This window comes from Mauremys mutica, chromosome 3 (assembly GCF_020497125.1).
Source record: "Mauremys mutica isolate MM-2020 ecotype Southern chromosome 3, ASM2049712v1, whole genome shotgun sequence".
Classification (NCBI taxonomy): Eukaryota; Metazoa; Chordata; order Testudines; family Geoemydidae; genus Mauremys; species Mauremys mutica.
Window position 1 is genome coordinate 69,411,631 of NC_059074.1, and position 26,342 is coordinate 69,437,972.

The 26,342-nt window shown below is 44.5% G+C and overlaps 1 protein-coding gene across 3 annotated transcripts in view; it reads right to left on the minus strand.

Moving 5' to 3' along the window:
* LOC123367571 (gamma-aminobutyric acid receptor subunit rho-1) overlaps positions 1 to 26,342 on the minus strand; it is an 86,428-nt gene that overhangs the window by 19,932 nt on the left and 40,154 nt on the right. For all 3 annotated transcript variants that reach the window (XM_045011893.1, XM_045011892.1, XM_045011894.1), the window contains 2 exons: positions 21,037 to 21,104; positions 10,174 to 10,397 (listed from right to left, as the gene is read on the minus strand). In XM_045011893.1, coding sequence (XP_044867828.1) covers positions 10,174 to 10,397; positions 21,037 to 21,104 — 292 coding nt within the window. The remainder of the gene's footprint in view (positions 1 to 10,173; positions 10,398 to 21,036; positions 21,105 to 26,342) is intronic.

Consider the following 26,342-nt stretch of genomic DNA (forward strand, 5'->3'; position numbering starts at 1 on the left):
TTGAAATGCTCCACCTTATAAATCAAAAGCTCTGGTCTTGCTAAGAACAACTCATTATTTTATTTCTTAACAGTCTAGTTTTGTGTTTTTGTACAAGAAGCATCTGGTAATTATAAACCCAACTGATATAAACACTGGCGGTGGGAAAATAAATGGGAACAATTTTATAGATTATAGTGAGAGAACAATCTATGAACCATAACAAGTTTAAGACAGTCAACTATTAGATAACTGAGGATCTAACAGAGCCTGCTCTTGTAAACCCTTATGTTATTAATCTCTAGTCACATTGTATTTCCATTGATGTCACTCTCATTTGTATTTGTTACTCTTTGAAAGCAAGTGTTGTGCTCAGATTTCTTATTTAGCTTGTGGTGCTATCTAAAACAGGTGCTTTCCATACACAGTTGAAGACACAGTTCTGGCCCTAAAGAGTGAAGATTCTTACAAAGTCAAAATTTGGTGAATATACAAGCAAAGTGATCAGGGTAATGCTAGGCAGTCAGCTTAACACTTACATGGTTGTTTATTGTGTTTAAAAACAAATTCCCCTCACTTGCCCCTCAACTCAGCCCTCTTGTCCTTCTCCCCTTCTAGTCCTGCTCAAAGTGCAAATCTCAATACAACCTTACCTATGGAGTTGCTTAGTCACCTCCATAATAATGGACCAAATCCAAACACTACGAAATCTGGGAAAGTTCTGATTGAACTGAGGTCTGGATTTAAAACCACCTAATTTGGGAGTGTGTGGATCTGGGATTTTGTTTTGACGCAGTATAGAGATAAGATGTTCAGAACCAGAGAATTCAGAACCTGAGTTTGAATATGTGGTATAAATTCAGACTAATCGCTAAACAAAATATTTTACAGTGCTTTAAATTTTAATAGTATTAAATTCCTTTCTTCAGTGTTTATAAAGTGCCCAGCATGTTGTCGGTGCTACTTGAAACAATAATAATAATACATTTTACTATTTAGTTTGCCATTTAAAAGGTGTAATACTATTTTTGTGTAGGGTGGTTATAACTAAACCTTGTGAATTTATGTGTGGTGAGATTGAAGTGTCTCAAATATTCTTAAACTCAGATTCTGTACTCTTTAGCCAGCCAAACCTCTCATTGACATGGGACTTTTTCTCAAGTGTCTATGCCAGGTATTACTAAGTGATACAGAAACACAACATGTTCTTTGCATCCTATTCTTGCCTGCTCTGGCAAGTGGAGAAACATTTTTGACAGTAGGGGAGCTTTCAAATTTTCATCAGTTTTCAAATTATGTTTTCTGCCAAAGGCATTGAAAAAAATATTAATAATCAATTACACATGTATCTAGTACATTTTGGCATGTCTGAAAAATCCCAGTCAAACTCTAGCACTCACCACAATACAAACTGCATTACTGAGGGTGGATATTGATTTACCCATGGCTGCCAATGTAAGCATTGTAATTTTTAGTCTCTTTGGGTTTCTCAGGACTTTTGGCATTTCCTTTGTTAGTTTAACATCCATAGTTAGAGCAGCTGGATAACCTGGCGTGACAGAATGCACACCTGTATTCACACTCTACATACTACTGTAATAATCTTTGTACAAAATATAGCTTGTGAGGTATCATTTGAAAACCAATAGCTCACTATCAATAATATCATGTTGAAACCTATGTAGAAACATTATGTGTAAAGTTAAAAAATCCCACTGTATGATGTTAAAGGCACATGTTCAAACTGACATAACCCCGATACGGTCAAACTGGTCAGGCAGGTCTGTCTTAAACAAATGGGTGTGTGTTTACCTCAATTTGCATATAAGCAGTAAACAGAATCCTCAGAGAGTGAGAAGAGGAAGAAAGAAAACTAAGAAAATCTGCATTTGAGCATACACAGGTGAAAAGAAACAGCATGAAGTCTCCTTCTGACAACAGATTCCATGTCTCCTTGCTCTCAGTTGGAAAGAACTTTATCTAGGGGTCACTCGCAGGAAAACGTATTTCAAAGGGTGACTGCATTATACGAGTGAGGGACAAAACAACCCCAAGTTATCTCTCCCTATCCACCTCTCTTTTCCACCTAAGAAGATAAAATAAACAGTCTATAGACTTTGGAAAGCAGATCCTAGCCTAAGAGTTTGGTCAGCAATGTACTGAAAACATGTAGTAAGAACTTCATCTTGAACCAAGTCTAGTTGGTTAAGTTTAGGAAGCATCGTGTCTTTATATTTCTTGTAACCATTTCTGACTTTAATGGCTCATAGCTTGTGAGCACAAGTAATCTCTTTGTGGTTAAGTAAACTTGTTTTGTCTTTAATCAAAGTTTAACCAGTGTTGTGAATTGTTTGGGTAACTCCATTTAAGGTGGCAAGCTGTTGAGTACTGATCACCTTAGAGGAGCAATGTCCGGGAGAGGGCTGGACAGTGCAAAACACATGTTTTGGGGAGGAAATCTGGGCCTCGGAGAGTGTTGAGTTCACCCTGCAAATAGCAGTGGTGCAAGTACAGTGGTACGGTCCGGTACACCATAGCAGTAAGATATTTATAGCTGGTACGGCATACCGGAAAGACAGACAAGGAGCCCGCCCCTAGCCCCACCCCCAGCCCTTACACGGAGCTGCATCTCCTTTGTCTGTACAGTAGCCCCCTCAGAGAACAGGGCTGGGGGGTGGGGGCGGTACAGTCGCCAGAGGAGCTGCCGGTGTTCTGCTCCTTTCCCCACTGGGAACCGCAGTGGGGAAAGGAGCACAATGCTGATAGCTCTTCTGGTGTGGCTGTACTGCCCCCAGCCCCGCCGTCCAGTGGGGCTGCTGTAAAGATGGAGGAGACACAGCTCTGTGGAAGGGCAAGGGGCAGGGCTGGAGGTTCTGCTCCTTTCCCTGATGTGGTTCCTGGGAGAGGCCTCAGCCAGAGGGCTCTCCTGTGAACTGCCGTGGGCAAAGGAGCAGAACATGGGGCTGCCAGGCAACCCCACATTCTTCTACTCCTTTTGCCGCTGCGGTTCCGGAGAGCCTTGATCTCCCAGGAACCACAGGGAGGAAAGGACCAGAACGTGGGGCCACTCAGCGGCCCCATGCCGGCAGCTCCTCCAGCGTGGCTGTACCGCTCCCAGCCCTGCCCCCATGCAGCTGTGTCTCCTGTGTCCTCCTGCCTGGGATCTGTACAGCAGAAGTCTCCAGCGCAGCAGGAGGAGGACAGAGCCCCCCCCCACAAGGTGACATGGGATGATGTGAATCATGAGGAGAGCACGGGGGCCCAGGCTGGGGTGGTGTGGGGAGGAGTCACATGGTGGGGTCATGTGAGGGAGGTCATGTGTCCCCCGTTTGTGTCCCTCCCATGAGTGCAGCGTACCAGCAAGAAATTATTTGTACTTGCACCACTGGCAAATAGTAACCAAGGCTGGTGAAAGCCAGAGTGTGGCTGGTGTGTTGCTGACAGGCTGCTGAGGCCAGAGTTGCTGGACCAGGGCTGTGGCTACACACAGATTCTCAGGATGTGACCTGCATGCTGGCAGGCTGATTGTGAGCAACCCAAGTTGGAAGCTAGAAGAGAGAAACATTGAGGCACCCAAGGTTGCATAGCAGGGGTAACAGAGACCCTCACTGGTCTGGACTGCACCCCAGAATGTCAAACCTGTCATGGTTTAAATTACATCTGTCATCATGCTACTTCATGGCAGTCTCATAGAACTAGTATTTGTCAGATTCTGCTTCTTTTTAATGTAATGTCCTTCAGAGAGATATAATTTGCACTTGCATAGCTATACAGATGATACTCACCTATTCACATTATTCTTACTTCAGAGTATCCTACAGCAATTTTATCTCTGACCAGTTCTTTATAGGTCATTTGGCAATATCTGTCCCATAACATCCTGAAGCTGAAGCCAGGAAAGACAGAAGTACTGATTATTGGCTCTGTCAGAGACTGCTGAATGCTACTCATTCGCTTGATTATGTCACTGATTCTATCTCAATGTACAAAAAATAAAATAAAATAAAATAAATCAGGAGTTATATCTGTAACACTGCACCCCATATTCTTCAGAGTGATATGATTATGGCATAATTATGATGCATTTTGTACAAAATGGGTCATGTGAGGTGTCATTGGAAAAGTTATGATTTGCTGAATATGATTATCCTATCTGTATGCATGTATCAATTTTGTATCTAAAGCTAGGAATATTGACTATGTATCTGTATTTCAAATGTGCTTATTCTGGGTGACACCCACATTTAGCCTTTCTGGTACAACAATGAAGAAGCCAGACAGTGCTGATGACACATCAGTAAAGACAATGGACTCTGGAAGAACGTAACCTTCCTGTGAATGTTCCAGACAGCCCAAAAGTAGTGGTTGCTATGACTCAGCAAGGTATGCCAGAGCATGTGACGCCACATGACTCTGGACTCCATCTTGGGTTGTCCACGTTTTTCCACAAACTGTGTTTGGGACTGAGTGCCCGCCATATGCTAAAGCTATGTAAGGCAGAGAATGACATCATCTGTTGTTCTTCAGTCCCCACACAAGAGCACTCCTGGAAACACCTGAGGAACTAAACTAAACTGGAGGAAGTGCCGGACCTAGGCTAAAGGGATTTCTGGTCCGTGTATGAAAAACCTGGGGATTCCAAGCTGCAAAACCAGTGTAACTTGTGCCATAAGAATCTGCAACCTGCCTGTATCATCAGTCAGGGTGAGAGATTATTAATTCAAATCCTATCTTTCGAGTATGTTAAGCTTAGTTTCCATTTACTAGTGTGGAAGCCAGTAAATAATTAACAAGGTTTGAAGAGATCTTAATGAATGTTAGTTAGCAAGAGTCAGGCCATACTGTGACCCTTATGACGTGAGATTTGTAGAAGCAAGATAATGTAAGACAGAGTGAACTGTGTGAAAGTATTACGACCTTGCAATGTGCAGTCTTGCTTTTTCTAGTAAGATAGCAGGAAAGCTTATGTATAAACAAAATGTAGTTGTTGCTTTTTACTGTCTGTATTATTGCTAGAAATTGTCTGAAACAACGGTATAAAGGCTTGATGTAATTGTTTACCAGTTGAGAGACCTGTCCAGGACCCTGTGTCCTATGGCACTCTCTCCCTCCATTGTAATTACTGGAGAAATAATAAAGTATTTGGTTTTGCTGCACCCAAACAAAAAGCGAGAACTTAGTTTTTCTTCGACAATTTGGGGGCTCGTCTGGGATGGCAACGCCCACGGACCCACAGACAACTACTACGGATCATTCCCCTTCGAACCCCATGGCGCCACATGAGAGGTATGAGACCTTTTGAAATCTCTATTGGGGTATCGGAGGAGGACTTTCCGTGAGGACGTCTGTCTCTGTTGGGCTCACGCCATCTGAACTTATTGACTGTGCAGCAGGATCAGATGCAAAGTGGTATTGGGGAGAGGCCCCAATAAGGTTAGTTTATAGCAGTACTGGGAACTGCTGAGTTGGCCAAGGAAATGCATAAGGTAATGCATAAGGTAATGCATAGGTAAATGCATTAGAATGCACCGGTGCTGAGGGGTTTTTACCGCCTCAGGAGGGGTTGTCATACCGCCTCATGGTAATGGTCCGGACCAGGTAAAGATGCATCATGGTTAAAAAAAAAAAAAGAGATAAAAAGGTTGAAAAAGGGTTAAAAAGAAAAAGAAAAAGGAAGAAAAAGAGGCCTTGGTGTGTGTGTGTGTACACCAGTGTGAGTGGCTGTTACCGGGCTAGCCCGGTAACTAGTGGATCTTTAGGAGATCCGACCCACGGTGGGCTGACTCGGCCAGGCATTGTCCGGCGAGGAAGCTGCCTGGGTCTAGGAGTGTGTGAACCCATCTTCCCTCCCCTTTCCTTGTGAGTCTCTCCTGTGTGAGTGGAAAATGGGTAAGGGACTGTCTAAATATTCCACCTTACCCCCTAAGGGTGCCCCAGCATATTACATGTACGTACATTATGGTCCTAAAACCTGCAGGTATTTAAATGATTGGAATCTGTACACGCGTGAAAATTCATTTAAACAATACCCATTAGAAGGTACCTTCAATCTAGATAAGATCATATATCTCAGTGGAGCTTTAATCACAAAGAAAAACCTCTGTCACAGTGTGAGCAATTTGTCTAGGAACGGGTTAATTTGAAATTCGGCTTAGCCCTGAGATAAAGGAGAAGTTGTTTTGTGTTCAAGGTCATGAATTAGTGCGGACTATGCTAAGTGCAAAGAAAACTGCTTTCAGCCCCAGCTGCTTGTGGAAAATAGAGACAGGCAAACCAAAGGCACTACAAGTTACAGAGTTGGAATTATATTTGCAAAGCTTAACTTCCCAGTGAGACATGTGTGAGTATTAAAGTGGTTTAAGGCTTGGGGCATTCATATTTTTCCTGAGTGATGTGGGAGTGTTCCCAACACTCTCCATTGTTGTTTTATTATTTTTAATGAAGCTTTACAATTTGATTATATGCTATGTCAGTTTGATCACCTGACATAAGGGATAATTGGTAACAGAAATTTGTCACAGTTTGGTGAGCAATAGAGAATTGGGGAGCCCTGCAGAATTTACACCATATATCTGTTTTACCCTTGTTATTTTATGTTTGCTGTGTTTGGTATTGTTTGGTATTATATGATAAGGATTGTATGATTAAAGGTGAGCCCTAATAGAATAAGGAAACACTATCTGGTTTTGGTGCACTATCTAGTTTTAGCTCTGTTCTGTTTAACCGGTTACTGTTGGTTTTTCTGCTCTGTTCATTTGGGCGTTAGGTGTGTGGGCGGAACTGAACTTCTCGTTCGTAATTCCTCAGGGTGGAAGCCATGTGTGCGATGAAGCTCTGAGGTTGTATTGAGATAATTCTGTCCCGCCCCCCCCCGTGACGGACAATGTACTAGAAGTGGAAAAATCTGGCTTAGACTGTAATTTTCTCTGCTCTCTGTGTAATTTTCTTTTCTGTTTAAGTGTCAGCAGACAAATGGGTGGGTCTCTGGGTAGACCCCCAAAGGGGATTGGATTATGTGTTAAGTGAATGGCCATGTATTTTTGCCCAGGTGGCAAGCCTTATTAGTTTTTCTTCGACACTAGGTAATCTGCTTTTGTAGTTAATCTATCTTTTGTGGTTAATAATTTTATTTGATGTTTTAATCTAAACCAGTATGTTTGGAGTGAAGTGCTTGGGAATCTTAGTTCAGGGGGCTGTTGCATTTCCTTTTCACATTGAGGGAAGGCCGAACTCTATGAGCTTATGCAATACAGTTTCCTGTGCAGCACAAAATCATATAATTTTGTTTATATTCTAGAGTGGGGGTTTGTGACTGGGGAGATCGTGGTTATCTTGGTTGTAGCCTCTCTATTGTTGGTTCATGCAGTGGCTGGTCAGAGAGCCTGCATGTAACTGCAGCTGGGTGTGTCCCTGCCTATGTGAATGCTGGTGGAAGTGTAGGACCAGGAGCGGGTCTGCAGCTTGTCACAGCAGCACAATGTGAGAGGGAGCCCAGACTGGTGATTCAGAGGGCTCAGCAGTTACCCCAGTTCCAGTTGGCACTCCAGGGGGAACCCTCACAATACTATCCTCAGATTTACTGATGGTCAGGTATCTTAGGTCCATTATTCAGACTTCTGTTTCATGTAGGAAATTTTTTCAGGCTGTGATTATTGCTGGGAAAAAGAGATTTTGAACTACCAATCTTTGTCTTTTCAAGGCTAGATTATCATAATTATTTTCAGGAATTTTTATTCACATTCTATTCTATTCTGATGCAATTATTATTAATGTCTAAGTAAGTGTCATATTTGAGTTGCTCCAACTATAATCTTAAGTTAGTGGGAGCCAGGCCCTTTTGTACCTATATACCCTGGTTACAGAGTTCATGGCCTAGTGATCAGATGCATGGCCAGCAGATGGCTGAAGGACTGGATAGAACAACATGAATGACATGTGATTGGCGCTCTCTCTGTGAGGGCTGATGGACCAATTGATCAAGATGACATATAATGTGCAAGATAGTTAAGTTCAAAGCTGACTGTGAAGAGTTACTAAGGGATCTCACAAAACTGGGTGACTGGGCAAGAAACTGGCAGGTGAAATTCAATGTTGATAAATGCAGAGTAATGCACGTTGGAAAACATAATTCCAACTATACATACAAAATGATGGGGTCTAAATTAGCCGTTACCACTCAAGAAAGAGATTTTGAAGTCATTGTGGATTGTTCTCTGAAAACATCTGCTCAGTGCAGTGGCAGTCAAGAAAGCTAACAGAATGTTAAGAGCCATTAGGAAAAGGATAGATAATAAGACACAAAATATTTTAATGACATTATTATGCAGGTTTGCTCACCCTATCTCCGAAAAACTATATATTAGAATTGGAAAAAGTACAGAGAAGGGCAACAAAAACAATTAAGGATATGGAACAGCTTCTACATGAGGAGAGATTAAAAAGACTGGGACAGTTTAGTCTGGAAAAGAAGTGACTAAGGGGTGTATGATATAGGACTATAAGACTGTGAATGGTGTGGAGAAAAAGTGTTATTTACACCTTCACGTAACACAAAAAACAGGTGTCACCCAATTAGGGCCGGCTCAAGGCACCAGCATTCCAAGCTGGTGCTTGGGGCGGCAATCTGCAAGGGGCGGCAGTCCCTGTTGTTTTGCTCCCAAGCAGCGCACCGAATTGCCGCCCCGGACGGCGGGGGCAGTCCGTGTGCCCTGAGGGCGGCAGGCTCGTTTCCGCGGTGGCGGCAATTCCACGGCAGCTTCTATGTTTAGCTGTCCGGGGCGGCTTCGGCTAAACATAGAAGCTGCCGCCGAATTGCCACCACCGCGGAAATGCGCCTGCCACCCTAAGGGCACACGGACTGTCCCTGCCACCCGCGGCGGCAGTTCAGCGCCCTGCTTGGGGCGGCAAAAACTGTAGAGCCGGCCCTGCACCCAATGAAACTAATATGCAACAGGTTTAAAACAAACATAAGGAAGTACTACTTCACACAGTGCACAGTCTGCCTGTGGAACTCATTGCCAGGGGATGCTGTAAAGGCCAAAAGTATAACTGGGCTAAAAAAATAATTAGATAAGCTCATGGAGGGTAGGATGGTCAGGGATGCAACCCTATGGTCTGGGCGTCCCTAAACCTCTGACTGCCAGAAGCTGGGACTGGATGACAGGAGACAGATCACTTGAGAAACTGCCCTGTTTTGTTCATTCCCTCTGAAGATCTGGCACCAGCCACTGTCAGAAGACAAGGTATTGGGCTATACTGACCATTGGTCTGACCCAGTATAGCTGTTCTTAAACTAACACAATCAACTGTTCTGGGGAAGTTCCTATATAGAATTCTATGAGCCAAATCCTGCTCCCCACCATCCATAGGCGTGGGTGGGCCAAAAAGGCCCCAGAACTGGTAGAGATCCAAGGGGTGCAGGGGTTCTCAACCTTTTTTCTTTTTGAGGTCCCCCCAACATGCTATAAAAACTCCACGGCCCATGTGTACCATAACAACTGTTTTTCTGCATATAAAAGCCAGGACCAGCATTAGGGGATAGCAAGCAGAGCAATTGCCCGGGGCACCGCAAAGCTAAGTTGCTCAGGCTTTGGCTTTAGACCTGGGTGGCAGGGCCCGCGGCCCCAGGCTTCATCCCCATGCGGTGGGTCTCTGGCTTTCTGCCCTGAGCCCCAGCAAGTCTGCCAGCGCTGCTTGGTGGACCTCCTGAAACCTGGTCATGCCCCCGCCCCCTCCAGGGGGCCTTCGACCCCTGATTGAGACCCACTGCAATAGGGGAGATTGGCTGCTGGAGGGGCTGTAGAGAGAGGCAGCTCTCAATAGACTGCATGCACAGGAGAGACAGGTTATGGCGCAACGGCACTGATTGGGGGGAAGGGCAATACGTGGCGAACACCTAAGGCCACCAAGTTAGTGGCAATAGTGTTGTGAACAGAGTTCAAATCCTGACTCTCAGTCCTGTTTTTACATTACTAAACCACTCTGCCTCTCCATACACATTAATGCTTTATGAGATTATAATGGATATATTTTTAAATGCTTTATTGTGATGTTCAGTGGTTTATCGGTTCATTTGTGTGTGTGTGTGTGTGTGTGTGTGTGTGTGTGTAAGCTTTACACAATAAAATACAGGAATCAATTTAATCCCTTTCACTCTCATTTCACTAATAACTAACATTGTGACTGCAACTTTACCTGAGGCTATAAAGTACCTTCCCATCTGGCTGGACCCGTAGCATGACGTTGTCAGTGGTGGTGTCATGGATAAAGGAACGCTTGGAATGTACAAAGAACATGTCAGGAACCCAAATTTTTTTCACTAGCCTGCCATCAAATGTCATGCTTTGGTTGTTGGTGCTTGGGAAGGACAGTCTTTCATCTTTCCAGTAGTGTCTCAGATAAAGGGTCATGGTGAAGTCCTGAAAGTAACCAACAAAAGAAATAGGTTTCACATTATGATTTATTCTTTGTGAGGAACATTTCACTACATTTAGCACCAACAGTATATAAATATATACAACCTAATTTAAATGGGAATAATTATAGAATCACAGACATGTAGGGCTGGAAGGGACCTTGAGAGGTTATCTAGGCCAGCTCCTGCACTGAGACCATCCCTGACAGGTGTTTGTCTAACCCAGGGGTGGGCAACCTATGGCACACATGCCAAAGATGGCACGCGAGCCGATTTTTAATGGCACGATGCTGCCTGCCGGGACTCCAGCAGGCAGAAGCGTGCCATTAAAAATCCTGCTCAGCCCAGCCCACTCTTCTCCGCCCTCCGCTCCCCCCCGCAGGGGCAGGGGGCAGAAGCTTGGTCCTGCTGGCTCCCCTGCCTCTTCCCATAGTGTACTGGGTTCCTGCCCCTCCTCCGCCTCTCTGTCCCTCCCTCCCTGCTGGCCGATCAGCTATGGCCCTTGCGAGGGAGGGGGGTCGGGGAGGAGTGGAGTCAGCGTGCTCACTGCTCCCAGCAGAGGCACAGAAGAAGCAGGGACAGGGCCTTGGGGAAGGAGGGAGTGAAATAGGGGCATATCCCCTCCAGCCCCCTGCCCTGACCCCCCCGCACACACCCCAGCCCTCTGCCCTGACCCCCCCCCCACAGCCCTCTGCTTGACTCCTTCACCCCCCCATGACCCCAGCCCTGACTCTGGCACCCACACACATATGCAGCCCCTCCTTCCCTGATACCTGCACCCCCCTCATATGCCCCCAGCCCTCTGCCCTGACTCCTGCACCCCCCCACACACCCAGCCCCCCAACACCCCATGCATCCCCCACACCCTGACTCTTGCACCCCCGACATCCCCACCCCCACCCTTAGCACCAAACAGGAGCTCCTGCACCTCCCCCCCCACATTCCCACCTGCACCTCTCAAACCAAATGGGAGCTGCCCCAGGTAAGCGCTCCACACCCAAACCTCCTGCCACAACCCTGAGCCCCTCCCTCATTCCAGCTCCTGGCCAGACCCTACACCCCCAGCCCTGTGCTCAGTGCACTCCCACCCTCAGCTCAGTGCAGAGAGAGGAAGAGAATGGGCTAAAACTAGGGAGAAGGTAGGTACTCACTGTATGTGGGCAGGGCCGGGACCCCAGACTGACAGCGGGCTGAGCGGGGTCGGCAGCTGGGATCCCGGCTGGCAGGAGCAGGGCCGCCCAGAGGGGGGCAAGAGGGGCAATTTGCCCCAGGCCCCGAGCCCCACAGGGGCCCCCACCAAAGTATTTCGGGGCCCCTGGAGCGGGGTCCCTCACTCGCTCCGGGGGGCCCGGAAAACTCTTGCGGGGCTGGGCGCAGGAGCTTCTTCTGCTCCCGGTCTTCGCCGGCGGGGGGTCCTTCCGCTCCGGGGCGGAAGGACCCCCCGCTGGCGATTTATCGCCGAAGACGAAGCGGGACCCGCCGCTGGAGTTCAGCTCGGTCTTCGGCGGTAATTCGGTGGCGGGGGGCCCTTCCGTTCTGGGACCCGCCACCGAAGTGCCCCGAAGACCCGCGGCGGGGCCCCCCTCCGCCGAATTACCGCCGAAGACTGGGCTGCAGTTTGGCGGCGGGGGGGAGCCCCGCCGCGGGTCTTCAGGGCACTTCGGCGGCGGGTCCCGGAACAGAAGGGCCCCCCACCGCCGAAGACCCCGGGCCCCCGGAATCCTCTGGGCGGCCCTGGGCAGGAGGCAGTGGATGGAACCCCTGAGTGGCAGTGGGCTGAGCTGCCCAGCCTGCTATAATAACTAGAGATAAACCTGTCTCCTAGAACTGGAAGGGACCTTGAAAGGTCATTGAGTCCAGCCCCCTGCCTTCACTAGCAGGGCCAAGTACTGATTTTTGCCCCAGATCCCTAAGTGGTCCCTTCAAGGATTGGGCTCACAACCTTGGGTTTAGCAGGCCAATGCTCAAACCACTGAGCTATCCCTCCCGCTCTGCTGCTGGTCTGGGGTTCTGGCTGCTTGACCCTTGCCAGCCAGGGTCCCGGCCACAGGTCCCGCTCATCCCATTGCCACCCTAGGTGAACAGAACCCAAGACCAGCAGCGGGCTGAGCAGGCCGGCGGTGTAAGATCAACATTTTAATTTAATTTTAAATGAAGCTTCTTAAACATTTTGAAAACCTTGTTTATTTTACAATACAACATTAGTTTAGTTATATAATATATAGACTTATAGAGAGAGACCTTCTAAAAAACATTAAAATGTATTACTGGCACGTGAAACTTTAAATTAAAGTGAATAAATGAAGACTCAGCACACCACTTCTGAAAGGTTGCCAAGTCCTGGTCTAACCTATTCTTAAAAGCCTCCAAGGATGGGGAGTGCACAACCTCCCTTGGAAGCCTATTCCAATACTTAACTAACCTAATAGTTAGACGAGTTTTTCCCAACATCTAACCTAAATCTCCCTTGCTTCAGATTAAGTCCATTACATCTTATTCTGCGATCAGTGGATACGGAGAACAGTTGATCACCCTCCTCTTTATTAACACTCCTTAGTATATTTGAAGTGTTATCAAGTTTCTCCCTCAGTCTTTTTTTCTCATGACTAAACATGCCCTATTTTTTAACTTTTCCTCATAGGGCAGATTTTCTAAATCTTTTTTCATTTTTGTTGCCCTCCTCGGGACTTTCTCCAATTTGTCTACATCTTTCTTAAAATGTGATGCCCAGATCTGGACACAGTACTCCAGCTGTGTTTATTTTCAGGAATTCCTTTCTCCTTTATGAACTACAAGTTCAGCACCCAATCCTGCCCCACTGAAGTCACTTGCTCTCCTTTTACTCCTGAAGACTGATTAACTGTGGTCCATTTTTCATTAGAGTGAGGGGACTTACGTAGTTCAGAAACCAAAGACTCTCCAAATGGAAAATCCATTTATAAAATATATACTCTTATACTTACACAGTGTTTCTCAGTGTGTAGGGTAGCCCTCTAGAGAGTAGACACACTAATCCACTGATGGAAGGTGAAGGCAGTGAGGTGGAGAAAGCTACATGACTCTAGATCCTCCCTCTTTCCACCTCGCATTTCTGTGGCTGATAAGAAAAAGCAGCAGGTGGCTCCTAGAAACCACCCACCTTCCATTCTTACTCTTGCAATGGCTCTTCATGCGTCCAGCCAGTGGAGTAGCTCCCATGCACAGGACTGCAGTCTGAGCTATCAGCCTGTGCTGAGAATAAACTGGGAGAGGGCAGTGAAATGTGGGAGCCTTTTCTAAATTTCATCAAGAGACGGGCAAATCTAAAAACAAAAGGCTGTGCAAAGAGAATGTGCAGTCTGATGCAGAGCCCTGTGCAGGCAGGCTGCAGATGGGATCCTATGCATGAGGAAAATTGTCACTGTCTTTTTGAAACGTGCAAAGCAGAAACCCTCCAAAACATGACTTAGCTGCAAGATGAGAGAACTTTCATGTGTGTAAAACATTGTAGAGTCCACAATTTTAGGGCCTCCAATTATTTTGTTGGACATATTTCCTCACTTTCATTTTAAGATTAAAAAAATATATAGGAGGACAGACCCTGAGCTAGTGTAAGTTGCCAACACTGATTTGCCCCAGATGAGGAACTGGCCAAAATTGTGGAATTTGTTGGTCTTCTGTTTTTTTGTAACATTTCTACTTCTCTAGACTTAAAAGACTACAACCTAGTGTGGGAAGTGTTTCTATTAGGGCTGTCAAGCAATTGAAAAAAAATTAATCGCGATTAATTGCGCAGTTAAACAGTAATAGATACCATTTACTTAAATATTTTTGGATGTTTTGTACATTTTCAAATATATTGATTTCAATTACAACACAGAATACAAAGTGTACAGTGCTCACTTTATATTTATGTTTGATTACAACTATTTGTGCTGTAAAAAACAAAAGAAATAGTATTTTTCAATTCACCTCATACAAGTACTGTAGTGCAGTCTCTTTATAATGAAAGTTGAACTTATAAATATAGAATTATGTACAAAAAATAACTGCATTCAAAAATAAAACAATGTAAAACAGCCACCATTGCAGAGGACATGTGTACATGCTGATGACAGGTTCTGCTCGATAACAATCCAAAGCAATGCAGACCGACGCATGTTAACTTTCATCATCTGAGTCAGATACCCCCAGCAGAAGATTGATTTTCTCTTTTGGTGGTTCGGGTTCTGTAGTTTCCACATCAGAGTGTTGCTCTTTTAAGACTTCTGAAAGCATGCTCCACATCTCATCCCTCTCAGATTTTGGAAGGCACTTCAGATTCTTAAGTCTTGGGTTGAGTGCTGTAGCTATCTCTAGAAATCTCACACTGGTACCTTCTTTGCGTTTTGTCAAATCTGCAGTGAAAGTGTTCTTAAAACCAACAACATGTGCTGAGTCATCATTCGAGGCTGCTATAACATGAAATATATGGCAGACTGCGGGTAAAACAGAGCAGGAGACATACGATGCACCCCCAAGGACTTCAGTCAAAATTTAATTAACACATTATTTTTTTAACAAGCGTTATCAGCATGGAAGCATGTCCTCTGGAATGGTGGCCGAAGCATGAAGGGGCATACGAATGTTTAGCATATCTGGCATGTAAATACTTTGCAATGCTGGCTACAAAAGTGCCATGCGAACACCTGTTCTCACTTTCAGGTGACATTGTAAATAAGAAGCCGGCAGCATTATCGCCTGTAAATGTAACAAACTTGTTTGTCTTAGGGACTGGCTGAATAAGAAGTAGGACTGAGTGGATTTGTAGGCTCTAAAGTTTTACAATGTTTTGTTTTTGAGTGCAGTTACGTAACAAAAAAAATTCTACATTTGTAAGTTGCACTTTCACAATTAAGAGATTGTATTACGGTATTTGTATGAGGTGAATTGAAAAATACTGTTTCTTTTGTTTATCATTTTTACAGTGCAAATATTTGTAAGAAAAATAATATAAAGTGAGCACTGTGCACTTTGTATTCTGTGTTGTAATTTAATCAATATTTTTGAAAATGTAGAAAAACATCCAAAATATTTAATACATTTCAGTTGGTTTCTATTTTATTTGTTGCATTATGTGCTACCTTTTCAAAAGATGGAACTTCTGCTAGATCTGAGATGTGTTCCATCTTTTTTGGTTCAGTTATATCCTTCACAACCTTGAGCCCAAAAGTGCTTATATTGTGTTTAATTTTTAGCAAGTGAGCAGCCTCACTGACCTCCACCGGACTACTCAGTTACCTAAAGTTAGGCATGTGAATAAAGGTTTTCAGGATCAGGGTTTTACTGTGAAACCAAATATGTTGCAGGGTGGCTGGCCCCTTTAGATGGCAGGTCCAGAACCCCTGTGCTAGAACAGCTGTCCCAGTTTGGCCAATTAAAAGGGAAGGGCACCACCTGGGTCTGTATAGAGCCAGGCAGTCAGTAAGGAATGGATGGTGGCTGAAGAGGATAATGGTGGTTGGGGTCTGGGTCCCCCAGAAGAAGCTGTCACAGTCCCCTGGGAGGGGAGGCTGTGGGAACCTGCTGAGGAGAAAGCCCTGTTAACCAAACACAGAAGAATCTTGCAGTAGCACCTGAGGTAGGTAGAACTGGAAGATGCAAAAGGGAAAATCCCCTGGGAGCTATGGCCTAGGGTGGCACTGTTTTTATGCTTTGCTTATGTTTGCAAAATAAAAGTGTGCCTGAAAAGCGACTCTGTATGTGGCAGTAGGTCCTTTGTGGGTTAAGAACAAGCCAGCACTATTTTATGAGGCAATATATAGTACCCTATTGTATTGAGGGAAACTCTGTTGGCTTGTGGACATCTGATAAAAGTGAATTGACAGCTGAGACACATAGTCAAAAAAGCTGGATTTTTTTTAATTGTTTGGATTTTATCCCAGAATTGTTGGGTTATTTTGTAACATCAAAACCTGTTTTTAATCTGTTTTATTTTAGTAACTCCAATAGAGCTTATTAATTGTTTCTTATGCTATTAAGTTAAACTGAGGACCACTATAGCTTATGAAATGTTTTACACACAATACTTCAATTTGACATTCCTGTCCCTCATAACCCTGTAGCTCTTCCTTCATCTTTTGGTCCATTCTCATCTAAGAAGCTATAGTTTAGGTCTTTTTCCTATATATGCTTTAAGAAAATGGATCTAAGACAACATTTTTTCTTTGACCCTTAATAAGGCTCAGATCTCATTTTAGCAATAATGTATTAAAAGATGTTCATTTTTCAGACAGGAGCTAATTCCCCAAGTTTTTTGCATAAATGGATACATTTGTAGATGCTGCAAAATATCATGTATTAATTGTTATGGAGTGATGCTCTGCAGTTATGGATGCAACTGAGTTTCTAAGTTTTATTCACTGCTCTACAGCCAAAATGCTTCTGAAATAAATGTTGTCAAACTTTACTAATTCTGGGTCACTGAGAATGAAAATGATGCTTAAAATTGTTGATTGGCTCTAGTTTTCAACATATGCTATTGGGTCAGTATATACGACCCTTGACTTGGGAATAACAGAGGATAAGTGAGTTATAAAGGGAAGGGATCTCAATTTAAACCAGAAATGACTAAAATACATCTTTGACTGGATCTATGAATAAATCTATGACTGGGTTTGGACAGTACTTGCTTTTTAGGCAAAACAATGAATGATGCAATCTGAAGCTGGTATTGCGTCATACATGATATGAATTGCATCATGTTATTCCTAGAAGTCATGGATGATACAATCATAATGAAGCTTACATCACTCTGCTGAACAAATTGCCCTATATCAGCTCTAGAAATCATACAGTGTCGTGCTCTCTTATTTGTCAGTGTTTGATTTTGCAAAGGGACACATTTCTGTTTAGCCAAAGTGAGCAGAGATGCCTCGTACTTGTGTGAACAGTGCAGATAACTTCTGCTAAGTTTGTGGTGAAGTGACTTTTGCATCACAAAAGCGCAGTATAACTACTATGGTTAAGAAAGCCTATTACCTTTATTTTGGCTGCAAAATTGGAGATCAGGACAAGAGTTGGGCCCCACACATATGCTGCAACACTTGTGCAACAAATCTTCGCCAGTGGTTGAACAGGAAAAGGAAATCTATGCCTTTTGCAGTGCCAATGATTTGGAGAGAGCCAACAGATCATACCAGCAATTGTTACTTCTGCATGGTGCCTCCAGTTGGGAAAGGTGTGTCAAAGAAGAAAAAGTGGACTGTGCATTATCCAAACATTCCATCAGCTATACGCCCAGTACCCCACGGAGAAGGACTGCCGGTTCCTGATGCACCAGAATCATTCTCACTTGAGTCAGACGAGGAAGAGGATGAAACTTCTGGTCCTGAACCATCAATGTCACAGGACCCACATTTTCTCCCATCCTCCTCCTCTGAACCACACCTCATAACACAAGGTGAACTGAATGACCTTGCCAGGGATTTGGAACTACACAAGAGTAAGGCAGAGCTGTTGGGCTCCAGACTACAGCAGTGGAATCTCCTGGCAGGTGATGTTACGGTTTCCATGTTCCGTGACCGTCAAAAGGATCTTGTCCTATTCTTCTTCATGGAAGGTGATCTTGTCGCCTGCAACAACATCGATGGTGTGATGGCAGCCCTCAACATCGTTCACGATCCAGATGAGTGGAGACTGTTCATTGATTCATCGAAGACGAGTCTTAAAGCTGTTTTACTGCATAATGGCAATGTTTTGCCATCAATTCCAGTTGGTCATGCAGTCCATATGAAGGAAACCTATGACAACATTAAACAACTTTTGAGGTGCATAAACTATGACCAACATCAGTGGCAGCTTTGTGGCGATTTGAAGGTTGTTGCTCTCTTGCTTGGTCTGCAGACTGGGTACACAAAGTACTGCTGTTTTCTCTGCGAATGGGATAGTCGTGCAAGAGATTCCCACTACATCAAAGAAAGATTGGCCACTCCGACAGTCATTGGAGCCTGGGAGGAAAAGTGTTCAGCATCCACCACTTGTTGAATCAAGGAAGATTTTGTTACCACCCTTACACATCAAGCTGGGTCTGATGAAGAACTTTGTCAAGGCCATTGACAAAACACAAGCAGCTTTCAAGTACCTCCGTGGAAAATTTCCAAGGTTAAGTGAAGCTAAGATAAAGGAAGGTGTCTTTGTTGGTCCTCAGATTCGTGAACTTCTTCGAGATGATGCATTTGACCATGCACTGCGTGGCAAGGAAAAGATGGCATGGAAAGCCTTCCAGTTAGTGGCAATAAATTTTCTCCGAAACAACAAGGCAGACAACTACAGGTTGTTGGTGGAAAACCTCCTCAAGGCATACAAAAGCCTTGGTTGCAACATGTCACTAAAGATACATTTTTTGCACTCTCATCTAGATTTTTTTCCACCGAACTGCGGAGCAGTGAGCGACGAGCACGGCGAGCGATTTCACCAGGACATTGCAACAATGGAGAAACGCTATCAGGGCAAATGGAGCCCATCAATGCTTGCAGACTATTGCTGGACAGTGACAAGAGATGCTCCATTTAATGAATACAAGAGACAAGCCAAGAAGCGCCGAGTAGACACTGAATAGGACTAAACTATGTACATAATAGTTTTTTGCCTTTTGTTTCATAATAAATTTTATTTATATAACCCTTTTGCTGATTTTTAAAGTGTTACATAAACAGGACAGATGAATTATCATCATGTAAAGCAACCATAAACACATGAAAAGACCTAGGTTTACAATTTATGATTAAAACTCTACTATCTACACAATATACATAGACATAAAATGTAAAAACTTAAATATCTTAGAAACAGTAGCCAATCAGTTGTTTTAATTGTCATATTTGAATTCAGCACATCAAAATACATAATAAATAGCACATTTTATCTCTGAAGCAGACGACTTCTCAAAAATTGTAGACCAGTGTTACAGCCTGATTTTGACTGACACCCTCCCCCTGCCCCAAACCCTCCCAAATGAAACAAACTCACAACAAAGCCAAATTAGTCTCCAAATCAGGGCCCAATGTAGGGTATTTTCCTATGCAATTTGAAGTGAATTGGACAAAGCTTCTGAATTGTGACATCCTAAAGCATTTCAAAATGTCTTCTTTTTTTGCCACTTTATAGTAAAAAAAAAAAATCTGAATTCAGGAGAGAAATAAAACTTAATTTATTTGTCTTCCATGGCATAAATCTAGTGCAAACTCAAATTGATGTCTAATTATAAAACAATGTTCTTGCAATGTTCTTTTTATATATATATATATATATATATATATATATATATATATATATATATATATATATATATATATATATATATATATATATGTAACATGAATGTAACATGATCAGGGGTGAAAGTAAACTGGTTCGGGCCAATACGGCTTACGGTAAAAAGTTGCCACCAGTACCAGGCCACACCCAGCTGACTTTAAAGTGCTGCCCCTTTTGCGCCCCTCCAGCCACCAATGGGGGGGGGGCAAAAGGAGCAGCTGCCTTGGGGCTGGTGATTTAAAAGGATGCCCTGGGCCCTTTAAATCGCTGCTGGAGCCCCAGGTGGCGTGGGCCAAGCAACATGGAAGGGCTGGCTGGGGAGATGTTCACTCCCAGCCCCGTCCCTTCCGCCCAAAGCCCCGTCCCTTCCAGGGGCCGGAGCCTGCCCCTGTACCGGTAAGTCTTTGGCTTTACTTTCACCCCTGACCATGATGTTGTCTACTGTGGTGTCATGGGACCACATACAATGCATATAGACCATGTCAGGGACTCTGATGTTATACATTAGTCTGTCATCAAATGTCATACTGCGGATATTGATGTTTAGAAAGGACAGTCTTTCCATCTTACTAGAGAACCAATGAATTTGGGAGGAGGGCAGTGTCAGGAGAAGTGGCAGCATTGCCAATCCCAAGCATTCAAAAATTAAGTTAGGCCCTCAAAAACCCTGAGATTTGCTTCAAAAATCATGAGATAGATGTGTGAGATAAGGTGGGTGAGGTAATATCTTCTACTGGACCAATTCTGTAAAGCTTTAAAAAGTGCAGAATTAAATTAACTCCCTGTGGGAAGTGGGTAGGAATTCAAAGGTACAGAGACTAGAGTAAAATTAAACCCTATGCAGCCAGACAGCACAGGTCCTGTGTGTCACTTACCTCCTACTTAAGGTTTATTTTAAATAATTAAGAGGCACCAAAATGGGGCACAGGTCTCCTGTTGACCCTCGGCTTAGGTGAATTTCACCTCCACAGAAGGCAGATTCTAGATAAGCTGCATCTTCACACATGCTCTTTCTATTCAGATCCCTTTCCTAATGGATGACCTGCCTCATGTGGTAGCATTGAAATTGCAGGTGTTTCAGTTCTCATGCTGTGCTATAAAGCTGTGCTATAAAGCTGACATACTTATGGTTTCTGTTAGCAGTTTCTAATCACCAACCTCCATCACTTATTAAGAAGCACTTTCACATAGCAACCAAAATCTTTGTTTTCGGGGGAGCACAGTATTGTTCTCGAGAATAACAAATGTTCTACAGAAAAGAGCATATAATCTTAGCAGTCATTCCTTCTTCTTCTGTTCTGCCTGACATTACAGTGGTGGAACAGTAGTTTGAGATCATTTACCTAAGTTGTCAGACAGACACTTACCATATCCACCTCTGAAATACTATCCAGACTCTCAACTTGTACATCTACTCCCACAGGAATTGCAGGGCCTGCAAAAAAAGAAAAGAATTTAAAAAAATAACCCTGGAGGCTAAAATGCACTCAAAAGGATAGAGGAAAATGTCTGTTTTCTCTGGAATAGAAATCACAGTAAACCACTGTAAGAGACTGGAATTCATACCAAAATGCTCATTATAACAGTATTTAGACTGATCCATTACTCAGTCATCCGCTAGCAGATTACTTTAGATTAGTGACTCCTTAAAACAATCATTAATATTTTATATTGCAACAGAGCAGTTTACAATTTATTTAAAATATGCAAAAACCAACCAACCAATTCCCCCCCACCCCCGGAAAAAACCCCAAGATGACAAAAATCAATCAAACAAACAAAAAGACATCACAACCATAAGTAATTCTAAAATACATGCCACCTGGTAAGGTCTATCCCATGTACTACACAGGAGAAAATTCAATATGATAGGATGATTTTCGGTAAATGCATGATAATATTTATATATTTGAAAAATGGAACTAGTCCACTAACCTTTATTAAACACACATGCATATTGTTCCATAATTGTCCACAATGGGGTTTCTGAAGCATCTGATACTGAGCACTGTCAGAGACGGAACATAGGACTAGATGGAACCTTGGTCTGATTAGTATGGTAATTCCTATGAGGTTTCCCCCACCCACAATGAACAATAGTATTTTTTAGTTTAAACATTTGGATATGTTAACTGTGTACAGTGTATAGGCCCTTTGAACAGCAAAAAGCCTCAGGTTTGCAAACATCATTTAATTGCTGATGTATTGCAAACTATAAGATACAGAACACAGAGCCAGATCTTTGACCCCCACTAAAGCCAGGTCTATACTTAAAAAGCTAGGTCTGCCCAGCTACATTGTTCAGAGGTATGAAAAATCCACATTCCTGAGGGTACGTCTACACTACCCTCCGGATTGGTGGGTAGTGATCGATCTATCGGGGATTGATTTATCGCGTCTAGTGTAGACGCAATAAAATCGATCCCTGATCGCTCTGCCGTCGACTCCGGAACTCCACCATGGCAAGAGGTGGAAGCAGAGTTGATGGGAGAGTGGCAGCGGTCAACTCACCGCCATCCTCACGGCCAGGTAAATTGACCTAAGATACGCCGACTTCAGCTACGCTATTCGCGTAGCTGAAGTTGTGAATCTTAGGTCGACCCCATTTCCCTAGCTACCAGCTCTCAGGGAAGTGGATTAACTACAGTGATGGGATAAGAACCTCTCACTGTAACGAGTGTCTACACTGAAGTGCTACAATGGTGCAGCTGCAGCTATGCTGCTGTAGTGGTTAAAGTGTAGAACAGTGGTTCTCAAACTTCTTTTTTTGAGGACAACTTGAAAATTGCTGAGAGTCTCAGCAGACCACTTACTGATCTTCCCAAATGTTGTTTGTACCATTAGCTAACTATGGTAAAGCGCTTTGGATAAAAGCGTTATATAAAAAAACTCTTAATAATTAACATTTTTTTGTTCTACAAATAAAAGCACACAACTCATATTTTAATATCAGTAGTCTTACCTTTCTAATGCCATGGATGTGCCCTCTCTCTCCCGCCACAGCAGCCCCCGAGCTGGGGCTGGGAAGGAGTTGGGGAGGGGGGTCTCTTCCACCACAGCGGCCACAGAGCTGAGGCTGGGAAGGAGGGGGGTCTCTCCCCGGCAGCCGCAGCCCTGGAGCTGGGGAAAGTCGCTTCTTTCTCTGGCCACCACAGCCCTGCACATCCTAAATTCCCCCCACCCCCTCTTCTCACCCCACTGTCCCCCTCCCACTACCCCCTATTCCCCCCAAGGCCACCACCTCACCTTACATGTGCATCTTCTCAAGGGTGCAGGCACCTAATTAGTGGAACCATGCCTGTGCAGCTCCACTAATTAGATGGGTGGCCCTTCATTCTCTTGTGTGCTGCTGCCCAGGCACGCACCTTACAGGGAACTATCCGCGGACCACCTGAATAGAGCTCGCGGACCACTGGTGGTCCACGGACCATAGTTTGAGAACCTCTGATGTAGAAGACATATCTTAAGTCTGCTTTGAATCATTCCTCTCCTATTCCTGCTTTATTGAGAAGCGTTGGTGTTGCTTGGAGCCTGACTGTGGAAAGACAGGGGTCAAGACTGCGCAATCTCCATTCGTGTATGGATGTCACCTCCTCCAAACCATCTGACAAGAGTCTGCTATACTTTAGGAGCCCATCAGGAGCTGAGATTCAGTCCTGTGACACTCACTAGGAAACTGAGTGCATTTAAAAGTCAAGCAGTAAAAACTGACCTACTGCAAGATGCTGCTTCTTTTTCTTAACTGCCAATGAAAGTCAGAAGCTAGACTCTTACTTTCCATCACTCTCTCAAAAATGTTACCTATTTCACCCTCTCAGAAACTTCTGTTGCTATCAGATAATTCTATGGCATGATTAGAAGATGAAGGATGGTTGAGAAGGTGAAGCCCAGGAGTGGAAGTGATGAAATTTGTTCCCCTACCTCATCACTGCTAGTTCAAAATGACGATGGTCTCTACCCTCCTCACAGGCATGTTGGGGGACTTTGGGCTTGATCCAAAGCCCATTACAATCAGTGGAAAGACTCTCAATGACTTTACTGGGTTTTAGACCAGGCCTTTGAACATTAATGTTTATAAAGCAGTTGAGCTACTCAAATGGCAAATGCTACAGTAATGCAAAATATTATTATTATAATGTATCCCTATTATTGTGTAAACATCACCTTCTTTTTTGTATCTATTTCACTCATTGCCCTAGCACAGAGGTGGGCAAACTACGGCCCGTGGGCCACATTCGGCCCGTGGGACCCTCCTGCCTGGCCCCTGAGCTCTTGGCTTGGGAGGCTAGCCCCAGACCCCTCCCCTGCTGTTCCCCCTCCCCCACAGCCTCAGCTCACTGCGTAGGCAGCGAAATGCTCTGGGCGGTGGGGATGCAAGCTCTTGCCCGGCAGCGCAGCTGCAGAGCCACAGCCTGACCTGTTGCTCTGTGCTGCATGGTGGCGTGGCTGGCTCCAGTCGGGTGGTGTGGCTGCCTGTCATGGTGCTCTGGGCGGCACAGCGGTAGCGCCGCCAGCCACCAGTGATCCAGGCAGTGTGATAAGGGGGCAGGGAGCAGGGGGGCTGGATAGAGGGCAGGGGAGTTCGGGGTGGTGGTCAGGGGGCAGGGGTGTGGATAGGGGTCGGGGTGGTCAGAGGGTGGTAACAGGGGGGTTGAATGGGGGCAGGAGTCCCGGGGAGCAATCAGGAAGGAGAGGGGGAGTTGGATGGAGTAGTGGGGGGCAGTCAGGGAGAAGGGGTGGTTGGATGGGGCAGGGGTCCCGGGGGTCATTCAGGGGGTGAGAGGCCAGGGGGGTCAGAAAGGGATTGGGGGCTGGGCTGTTTGGGGAGGCACAGCCTCCCCTAACCGGCCCACCATACAATTTCAGAAATCTGATGTGGCCCTCATGCCAAAATGTTTGCCCGCCCCTGCCCTAGCACTTGGTGTTCTCTTTTAGTCCAGAGCATAGTTCTCTCCAGAAAGCAGAGTTAATTTATCATGAGACAATTAAACGTCTGGGTAGTACTGAATTATGTTTTATTAACTTCCCACACAAATGCTGTGGAACCTTTCCTGTTACATTATGTCTCAGCTCCATAATCAAATTGTAACTGACAGAAAATTATTTGTAATCTCACCCAGTGGTTAATACTATGTTGATGATAGTGCTGTTTCATAATGTAATTAATACTGTATGAATTATGAACTAGACAATAAATTAGACAGTTAATCTGTGAAGGAAAAACTAATTATCTCTTTACAACTTGTCCCTGACCTGCAAAGGAAAAGCTTCTTCTTTCAAACAGTGAAAAACAAACTGCATTGCCAGACTTTGCAGTGTTGTAGCAGCCGTGTGGGTGCCAGGATCTGAGCAAGACAAGGTGACTCAGGTAATACCTTTTATTGGGCCAATTTCTGTCATTTCTTCTGAAGGATTTTAGGGCAGCAGAAGGCTATATTTGGACCATTATCCCACTGGATAACAGAGCTGGCCCTGAGGCAAAACCAGGACAGTGCTATGCAGCTGTGCAGCAGCCCTTCATTGGTTGAGATCCCCTTCAAACCAAAACCACATCCCTGCTTCCCTTCCATGCTCCCAGAAGCCTGTCCCATACTCTCCTCTTGCCCAGCTACCGCAATTAGCTTGTTATGGCACTAGAGCAACAGCCGCTAGCTGCATGCATGGGACACCGCTGAAAATGCCCGGTTGACACTTATGCCCTTAACCACTGTCCATTCCCAATCCTTTGTGGTCACTTATACCCTTTTTTGAAAGGCAATGAGTGCCCACAGGCCTCCCCTTAAGATCCTTTTAGTTGCTGATGCTTAGGACAATGCTACCCTTAAAGATTGCCACTTATTCAAAGAGTAAATACATGTAGTACTGACTGTTGGAACCGCTTCAACATACCAAATATTTATGGCCCTTGATAAACTGAAAATGGCATCCTTCGGGTACAAGATAAAACCAGGCAGAGTTTTATCCGGCAATATAGCTGCACGCACAACTCCTGCGCCAGTCAATGGGAGTTCCACAGGCAGGAGGCCTGGGTAAAATGAATCCTCCGTGAAGATGGTAAGAAACGGTTAAGCTGTTTCTCTTTGTGGATCTAGTTGATTGTGCGCTCTTTAGGCCCTAATCATGCAGTCAGAACCAAATGAGTGGACCCCCTGCACCCATGTGGCGCTCCACTGACTTCAATGGGGCTCTGTGCAGTGCACATCTGCCCACATGCAGGGGGATGGTGTGCTTATTCTGTATGTTTGAAGGGTTTTGTTTTTTTTTTATTTCTTTGTGCTACGTGCTGCCAGTCTGACAGCCCAGGAGAGCATTCTGTTAATACACAGAATAGGTATTGTTTGGGTAGTGGCAAATTTAGGGATGGGCTACCTCTACGAGTGAGTGGATTTTTCCATATGTCATTACTTGCCTTCTCATCTCAGACTGCTAACAGACATGCCAGCTAGTACCAAACACTTCTGTTTTTTAGATGTCTAGCATTTAATAAGGATGTGTTAAATGCACACACAGACTCTTCTATAGATTTACTGCTGTACTTCCTCTTCCTCCTCCAGACTTTGGCCAGCCACTGTATAACTTTGGCAATTACAGTACAAGATATTTATTATAATAAATAATGGCAATATTAATGGACTGTCCTGAAACTGCAGACATTTTAAAATGAACTGAACAT